At 36.6% G+C, this 9632-nt stretch overlaps 1 protein-coding gene across 4 annotated transcripts in view; it reads right to left on the bottom strand.

Moving 5' to 3' along the window:
• Positions 1-1890: 1890 nt before the first annotated feature.
• The window catches only part of AP1S2 (adaptor related protein complex 1 subunit sigma 2), a 30403-nt gene continuing 22661 nt past the window's right edge, over positions 1891-9632 (bottom strand). For 2 of the 4 annotated variants that reach the window (XR_013374794.1, XM_077888586.1), the window contains one exon: positions 1891-3413. Coding sequence is in view for 3 of the 4 variants with exons in the window: in XM_077888586.1 (XP_077744712.1) it covers positions 3366-3413 (48 nt within the window). In the remaining variant the exon portion in view is untranslated. Of the gene's footprint in view, positions 3414-6322; positions 9219-9632 lie in introns of those variants that run through there. The other 2 variants (XM_077888584.1, XM_077888587.1) reach the window with 2 other exon arrangements.

Raw genomic sequence — 9632 nt, 5'->3', positions numbered from 1 at the left:
AGAGATAAGACTCCTGAGACATTTCCAAACTGCCCTCCAGAAAGGCTACCAAAAATGTACTCTATCCATCATAAGTTTTGCTATCCCCACACCACCAAGTTAATCTTTGCTGATTTGGTAAATTTTGTTTAACTGTTTGTTTCTCTATGTATTGGCTAAGCCTGACACTTTTTCTGAATTTAATGGCTCTTAAGTTCAGTTGTTTGCTCTTTATTTTTAATCTGTTGGGCTTTTCTACATGCAGTTGCTCAGCAGCTTTTTTGACTTTAAGATTCCCTTTGTTGGGCAGCCCGGGTGGCTCAGCGGTTTAGCGCCGCCTTCAGCCCAGGGCCTAATCCTGGAGACCCAGGATTGAGTCCCATGTCTGGCTCCCTGCGTGGAGCCTGCTTCTCCCTCTGCCTGTGTCCTGTGTCTCTGCCTCTCTCTCTCTCTCTCTCTCATGAATAAATAAATAAAATCTTAAAAAAAAAAAAAAAAAAAAAAACTAGGCATGGTAGTGCCAAGAATAGTTAAAAAAAAAAAAAAGATTGTTTTAAAGCACTGAAAGGGTAAAGTCGGTTTATTTTCTCTCCATCCTGTCCCATATTCACAGCCCCTTCTCAGCTGGAGGTTTTCCATTAGGGGCGTCATCTTTTTTTCTTTTAGCGTGTTGGGGAGCTGTTTATATAGAGGTAAGTCTTATTTTTGTCATTTTCAGGAAAATTAGGGTCATTGCTACTGAATTTGCCTGGTGTTAAGTAATTCTCATTTTAAAAAAGTGGTCAGAGAAACTTCTGTTTGAAGAGAAAAGGACTTAAGGTAAAAATTATTTAGATTTCAGATCATAAAAAAAGATGTTCATATATTTTTAATTTTCTTCATAACCTAATGACATACTGGACATCTGGATTTTCAGAGTATATGGCATTTGGTGACTTGGGATTTGGAAGTAAGGGCTTAGGGATGCACAAAGTACTGAAGCTGACAGGGAAAGAAATTTCAAGATTGGGATTTCTGAGTGAGTGGTTATCTGTTGAAAATGAGAGTTCTTTAGTATGTAGTCTATAAAAGGAAGTATGGTCCAGAAATCACTTTACTTTAAAAATTGATTTGTTCAACTTCAAATGCCAGCTTTACCCTAAAAATGTTTGAAAATTTTCTGTAATTACCTACTGGATTCACTAATGCTGAATAACATGGTATCCAGTATTTTCCATTACTTTCCTAAATACAGCCAAGATATACATAATTAAAGGTGATATTCCAAGTGGAATAGCCTTCATAGGTCGTGGAGGACAAAATAGGATCAACACCAGCTTGTGCTCAAGGTAATTATGAGATAATGGGGTCTCTTCCCTCCAGTGTTCATGGGTGCTGTGGTGTGGAGGGAAGGCAAATAACAGTTTTAAACCACTTGACTGGTTCATTATCCTGATAAATGTCCATCTTGAACTTAAAGTTATTAATGTTTCTTAAACTTATAACCTGATTACTATTTATGATTTTAAAATTCCAGCTCTACAGTGCCAGCAGAAGCCCATCAGACCTGTTTTCAGTGAATAAGCCAGCTGAGTGTTGGAGACTGTCCAGGTCTGCAGTATCTTTTTATCAGACTAGAAACTTGATGGTAGTTGATGCCTTGTTCTTTATTATCCTCGCTTTAATATGTAGCATTTCCCATCTGCGGTTATTAGGAGGTCCCTTAACTATCATGACCAGTTTTGAGTTGCTGCTTATATTAGGCGGTAGTTTGCAGATACTGGTTCACTTGGTGAGCACCTCCAGGTGCGGGAGGGCGGGGGGGGGGGGGGGGGGGAGGCGTGGGTTGGGGAGCTGGTTGATTTGCAATGCCTTTGATTACCTGGAATAATCAGAGTTGCTAATTCAGAAAGTAGAAACGTCAACTGCATCAAGGTTTTAAAAGCGGCATTTATTGATTGAAAATAAATGTGTAGATAAGCTCTCAGCGTGGAAGCCACATTATTTCTCAGTGAGCTCTAAGTACATGAAAACTCCTTACATCTTCCATCATTTATCTCGTGTGTGCTTTTAGCAACCACCTTCAAATGGAGGTGAATTTTCAACATTTTACTGAAAAAACTTTAAAATTCTTTCAGCAGCTCCCCATAGTTTGACAGACTTTTGTAAAGAGAAAGATAAAAACACACTACAGTGGTGTACATTGAACATTTATTACAACTAATTGGTGATGTGATAAGACAGTGCTAACATGGCCTGAATATGTATTGGTCACAATCACAACAAAGCTTAATCCAGCCCAGCAGATACAAATGAAAGTATAAATCATGAAGATACGTTTACATACATTAAAGTATGTATAAAAGTGACACTGAAACAATTGTATAGCTTTAAGAAAACATAGGGCCCACTAATGCCATTTTACCCATTCAACTCTCAAGTTTACATGAAAGGTGGTGTCTGCTTTTTTAGATTTCTGCTAACTAGGCAGTGCCATGGAAGGGAAGGAAGCTGCCCTAAAGTTTGCAGCACTTACAAGTGGAGGGAAGCAAAAGCACCCCAGGAGTAATATTCGTGCTTTAAACAATGACTTAGGCAACACTTTGTGAAGAGAACACATTTTCCATAAGATACTGTTATGGAGAATTCTGGTAGGTCAGTGTTTCCATTTTACTTGGGGGCATCAAAAAACCATTTAAGTCACTAAATGGTTATGACTACAAAAAAATCTGTCTCGAGTTGAATGTTCCTTAGCTTTAAACATAACATGCTCACTATTAAACAACCTCTGTTCCTCGTCCCCGGTTTGGAATGCCGGAGAGATAATTTTAGTGTAAAACGCATCATTTCAATTTAGTCATTTGTGTATTCCCTTTTAAGTATGTAGTTTCCAATAAGGATCTTTGGTATAAATTTGGTTCTTTTTTTTTTTTTTTAAAGTCTCAACAGTTAAATTTTAATTCATTTGATATGTATCAGTTCCCTTTATTCTCATATATACTGAAATGCTACACACTAGTCTTTGGTTTCATAAAACCAGGTTTCATATTCTAATTAACAGTTGCCTTTGCCAAAGACGGTGATTAATTAGTGTATATTGCCTGATTGTGTGTTATTCTCATAGATACATGATCGGATTGAGAGAAACAGATTCTATAAACTTTAAAATATCCAGAAAAGGTACCTTTCTTTTTCTGCATCATTCTAATTTGTATTTAAGTTCCTTATCCCTTGATTAACCAAAGTTCCCTTAAAAAAAAATTGTGTAGGCCTGAATGAAGCAGCTTTAGCAAAACAGTTAATACTGACAAGACGTCATCTTATACCATTAGCTAACATGGACATGAAGGCAGTGACCATCTACAGTGTGTGAAATGCCACAAGAAGTCATCAACAAGGGAGGAGAGTTATGTCAGTCCAATTTCTTCAAGAACACTACGTGGGGTTTCAGCTTCCTGTGGAGGGAAAATGTGAGACTCTGGTAAGCAGATCCGGGGAGGCTTGAGAATGGGAAATTGACACGGAAGGATGTGCAAGTTTAGAGAACAGTGCAAGCAGCAGGTCATGTGGGCACATTCTGATGTTGAGAGCAGTGGTTATTTAGGGTTTTGTGCCCCAAAGCTCAGAGACTACAGAAGGATATTTTCAGCATGCATTCAACACCTACTGATTACCTACCAGTGTGCTGGGCACCACTGCTGTCGCACAAAAAGCAGGCAAACCCACTGGCAATTTAGGAAATCATTGCTATCGAATTAGCTACAGGAAAGGTAACCTATAGTGTTAAAATTCAGTCTCCCCTAAATAAAAAGCAGGAAAAACCCCAAGTTCTTCTTCTGAATCTTCACATAAGTTGGTTTTCTATGGTTTCCTTTTTTTTTTTTTTTTTTGGTCACATGTATTTATAGAAATGTCTTCCTCTGCATTTTTACTCAGTTTTTTACTTTACTCTCCCTAGCAGCAGAGCTTCAGAAACTCACCTTCGCAGCCCGTTCCCCCACACCCACCCTGTGGCAACCAGTGGCTTCAGTGGGGGGCAAGCAATAACTCATTTTTAAATGTTAAAGGAAGACAAAACAAAGCAGGCATATCTAGAAAAAAATTATTTGAAAATTTTCCAGAGTGGCTGATTTTGCACATCACAAAAGAGGACCAGGTCAAATTCAGGTATTTCTTGCAACAATTTTGTCATTAAAAGGCATGACAATTTAATGGAGAAAATGCAATTTTTAGTATCCAATAATAAAGTAACTTACTTTTGCATCCTAATTGTGGTACAGCACAAAACAAGGAAAAGAAAAATATTAAACCATAAATCCATACATTAGATTTAATTGTATGTAAAGCATTATACGGAGTAATCGTAAATAAACTCTAGCCTGTCTCATTTGGAAAACAAGGATCACAGTACTTACCTTCATACGCAGACATTTAAGGGAGAGAAGGCTTAGTGCCTTACTTCTAGAAAGTGCTCAAAAAATGTTAACTGATAACATTACATGATTGAGACCTACCCTACAGGAAGGTATTTAGCATTCAGTACTAAATAAAGTATTATAAACCAGCTCTCCGTATAAAGTTCACATGATGACCTTTTAGTAGGTTAGTGAAAAATGGGTAAAAATCGGCTTTGGTGACAAAAAGGTTTTTTTATGAAGTATTCTTGCCCTTGCCGCCCCACCCCCATCAAACCTCAGCCTAACCAGGCTTTATCAAAATATATATGGGGGACAGGCAAACAAGTTAAACATTGCCACAGGATTACGATCCACCAAATACAGGATGAAGGACATTCTACAGCATGAGTGACTCTGTTAAAAAAACAAAAAAGTGGCAAGGAAAAAAAGAGTTGTTAAAGATGAAATGACTTAGACGTCAGCCAGATACAGTGTTAAGCCTTGTTGGGAATCTGGTTCAAACAAACCGATTATAGAAATGCAATTTTCAGGTAATTAGGAAAAATTAAACCAGGAACAAGATATTAGGAGTCACTGTTAATTTTGGAGGGTGTGGTACTTTCGTCTCTTGGTGATACATACTGAAGCATTAGGGATGAAATGACGTACAGGACATGCTTTCAAACCCTGAGCCAAAATGGGGTGGGGGGTGGAATGGATGACGCAAAAGCACAGTACCATGAATTTTGAGTTGATGGGTGTTGAAGCTGGGTGATGTGCACATGAAGGTGCCTTCTCCTGTTTTATTTGCATGTCTCAGAATTTTTAAAGAAAGTCTAATGAAAAAGATGCAACATCCCTAAGAACAATGTAGCCAGTCTCTGTATCATGTTTAGCTTTAAACATGAAATATATTGAAATCTGAATCACATACATCTTAAATAAAGGAAACAATATAATAATTTGCATTTGACCCTTGAACAAACCCGGATTTGAACTGTACAGGTCCATTTATATGCAGACTTTTTACCGTATTTTCCTTATGATTTTAACATTTTTTCTCTAGCTTACTTTACTGTAAGAATAAAGTATATAATACATGTACAAAAGATGTGTTGTTTAGGTTATTGGTAAGGGTTCCAGTTAACAGTAGGCTATTAAGTTTTGGGGGAGATAAATGTTGTATGTGGATTTTCAACTGTGGGGGGGGGGGTCAGTGCTTCTAAACCCCTCATTGTTCATGGGTCAACTGTACTGTTAATAGTTCTTAAAAACACTATTCAACCTTCATTGCATTTATTAATAGATGCCTACACTGGATTCTATACAGTTAGCGTTCTTCGCTTATCCGTGTAAAAATGCCTCCCATTCCGTTCCGTGGAGCTGGTCGGATTTCCCTGTGCTCACTGCCTGCAATCCTATATGGCATCTCATGAAGAGAACCATGTTACTTATCAAATATGCATTATTTAAAATGTGTCCTTTTCTAAAAGGCCTGGTTTAAAGAAACCACCTGCACATTTTATTTCTGGAGTACTCTACAAACAGTACATTAGGTTTTTTTTTTTTTTTTTACAAATTGTGTTCATAGTATCAAATGTAATTTTCCCATGTTGACACTGAACTTGTAGTTCAAAATTACCTGGAAAAACCATTATCTAAAGTAGTCACATTCATAGAAAGAGAGTAGAATGGTGGTTACAAAGGGCTGAGGGGAGGGGGAATGGAGAATTGTTTAATGGGTACAGTTTCAGTTTCACAGGAGGAGGAATTTCTGGACAGCAGTTGCACAACACTGTGAATATACTTAACAGTACTGAACTGTACACTTAAGAAAATTTGCCAGATTAACCACTTTAGGGTTTTTTAAACACGACCTAATAAAATTACCTGGAAAAACCAAAATATAAAATAGATTATTTGTCAAAAGGGATGAAGAAGAAAAAAGTCATTCACATGAGACAAAGTACATGCAATACTTTTATTTTAGACGTGCAAGAAAAGCAATTTCAGAATCTACGAATTTTAAGCAAGCAGCTGTATACAAAGAATAAAAGAAGCAACATCTTGTTACAGCTCAGCACACCGCATCCAAAGCAAACAGGCATGAGACAGTGCATATTCAGCAGTAAAACCAGATGAATGACATATTGCAGGGTGGGGGAGGGACAGAGGACAAAAATGGAAATGAAAGACCCGTGTTTCCCAATGCTTTCAAGGGCGAATGCCAAGTTTCTCATTTGCTAGCCCATCCTCTCATTTGCTAGCCCATCCAGGTGCTTGCCACGTACTGCAGGACCCGGGGACCCGAAAGAACTGCTCTGCGTCCCTGCCTAGTCTACATTTTCATAGGTCTTCCGTCAGCACTGAACCTGCTCGAGTGACTTCGGAATTTGCTTATCGATGCCTTAAGATAGCTTCTGTAATCAGGCTTTAAACTCTCTAGATAGAAACGCTGCATTATTTGGTACTTTTCCTTTTATAATAAAATAAGTTGCATGTCATATTAAAAGTCTTAATATTTAGAGTATAATACCATAGTTAACAAAGCATTAAGTATTTAAATGGAGACTTAATAGATATTATAAAACTATAGTAAAATATTAGTATTTAAACTGAGTCTTAGAACTCAGTATTAACATTTTGAAAAGGTTACTTCCTACTGAACAATATATATTGCAGAAGACACTTCTGACGCTTTCTCTGATGTGTCTTAAAGGGACTGTTCAATACTGTATAGCACAAATGTGATCAATAAATGTGGCATCACAAACTTAAGAACTGTGACTGTTTTACCCTTAAATATTATGTAACAGTACAGATTTTACTCTCTCAAATTACTTCCAAGTACACTTTTATGTGATACATTAGAATACGGTAGCTCACAAAGGCTGTAAAATAGTCACACTGAATAGAATTTCTTTTCTCCCCCGAACATCTGAAGACCAAGCCACATTATATATCATGGCATGGCACTGCTTATTTTGCCGTGGCGTTTCCGCTATATTTTCTTTGGTGAACATTTTAACGATTGCTAAATTTTTCTTACAAGATTTTAATCATAGATGGTTCATAAATGATGACATGTATGTCTTTAAGATGAACTACTCAAAACATTCATAGGTCATATTTCAAGAAGAAATTATACCAGCTGTGAGCAGGAATAAACTACATCAAGATCACATACAGAATGAAAATAAAACAGAAAAAGAAAAATGAGGACGGGAAAAACAATTACAATCGTAAAGGTACTGGTTCTGAAATGATCTATTGTACAAGATAGTCACCAAGCTGAGGATATTTTCTTTCATAAGTATATCAGCTCTCTATTTCCTCTGTGAAATTCTGCATACACGACGAGTAGTCATTTAGTACACAGGGACATTAAAATATTCATGACGTGGCTACAAAAGAAATGCATATATTCTTACACAGTGTACAAACTGACAGACACAATCAGATTCCTAGAATGTTTAGTGCACAGTAAGGAAAATGGAAGCTTACATTTTTGTTTTCGTTCTTTGGTGTATGGCTGAACATTTAACTTATAAACAGTGCTTAGTTCCAATTCATCTTGAGTATGAAAAGATTTTCAGTGTAAAATCATCTGGTCAATACTGAGTTAACTGAAAATTCAATTAGAATACTACTACCTCCTGCCAGTCTTCAAGTATGTCAGGATTTTATTACACGAAGTAAAGGAATTTAATCCCTTAATGGAAATCATTACATCCTCAGGTGACCATAAACTCTTCTACAGATCCTAAAGGAAAATCTTTGCCAAGAAAAAGTGGAAAAGTAGTCACCCATTTGGTATTTTAAGTAGCAATGGAGGTGTTTAACGGTTTGCTTAGCTTAAAAAAAAAATTCCAAAGACTATGCCTTTGAGACCAAGGATATTATTTTTTAAATAATCCTCAAGATAGATTTTAGAGAACTCTCCAAAAAGATTTAATGTCTATGCCTACAAATGTATGTAAGTAGAAGTTTCCCACATCAATGAGGTACCCTGAGGTGAGGTTTTCAAACAACCCAGAGATGGATTTCTAGGGACTTTAAGAACCCCCTGAAACTAGTGGCAAAATTACATACAGATTTTCCTGAGAAGAGGGCCCATGGCTCTTCAGACTCTCAGAGGGATTATACCCCTGCCAAAAGGCTTGTGACTCAAAGTTTAAAACTGCTCATTTGAGTGCCTTTAAAATATCTTCATATTAATATGAAAGCTGGCATTTTGAAATGTTAGGCTACAAAGTCATGTAAACTGGTCAAATATATAACAGATCCCTTATACAATTAAATACAAAAGTATCTAAGAAGCGCCAGTTAAATTTTAATCCTCAAATAATTAATCTTAAAACAGTTTAAAGAGAGTGTTTTGCTTTTGTTTTTCCACTCAGGATATAGTGGAATGAACCAGCAAGTTAAAATTATATTAGTAATAAACCCCAAATGCTTCATTTTCGTATAGAAGCTCTCATTTTCATAGGGGAATTCTATTTCTTTACATCTGTATCAATGACATTAGTGCTTCACAGTACTTAATAATACTTTTTGGCCAATGAACCTCTGACCTCTTTCAATATTCTTTGTGTAAAAAAATAGTCCCAGAGATGGATTATTATCAGAATAAAATTCCCTATGAAAATATCAGTTAAGCGAGGTTTGGGGACTATCCCTTGAGACTTAGTATAATTAGACTTTTTATCCTAAAATATAAATAACAAACTTGACAAAATTATAATTACAAACTGAATTCATAGATCCTACTACATTTTGATGCATGTCAGTACTCCAGCACGTATTCTAGTACGCTTTCTTACACCCCATGAAACTCTTGCTGTGATACATATTCTCTGTTTTCTGGAGAGAGAACAAGAAAAGTTTAAGTCTGTCAACCTTTCACCTACATACCAGTTCTTTGAGCCTTTATAGTATAGCTTTTTATCTTTTAGGTTTTCTCTCTTAATTTTATGCACACTATGTAAAAACCAACCATGGAGAGCTTATGCCCATTGAAAGAAAAGAGAAAGATAGTTTCCCAAATAGGGCTGAGCACACCCCTGATGCTCCCCAGAAGAGACTTTACTAAGCAAGACAGACCATTCTCAAACATGCATGCCCAGCATTTCTGACGGACCTTTCACTACATTTAGTAAACTCAAGGGTAGATGATAAGCCAAACTGTTCTTTATGGCCAATGATCCATATTATTATACTTAAAAAAGAAATTAGCATCCATCAACTGTGAAGAATATTCGTCATAGGAAGAAAACC

This window comes from Canis aureus, chromosome X, assembly GCF_053574225.1.
Source record: "Canis aureus isolate CA01 chromosome X, VMU_Caureus_v.1.0, whole genome shotgun sequence".
Taxonomy (NCBI): domain Eukaryota; kingdom Metazoa; phylum Chordata; class Mammalia; order Carnivora; family Canidae; genus Canis; species Canis aureus.
This window is presented reverse-complemented; position numbering and strand designations above follow the sequence as displayed.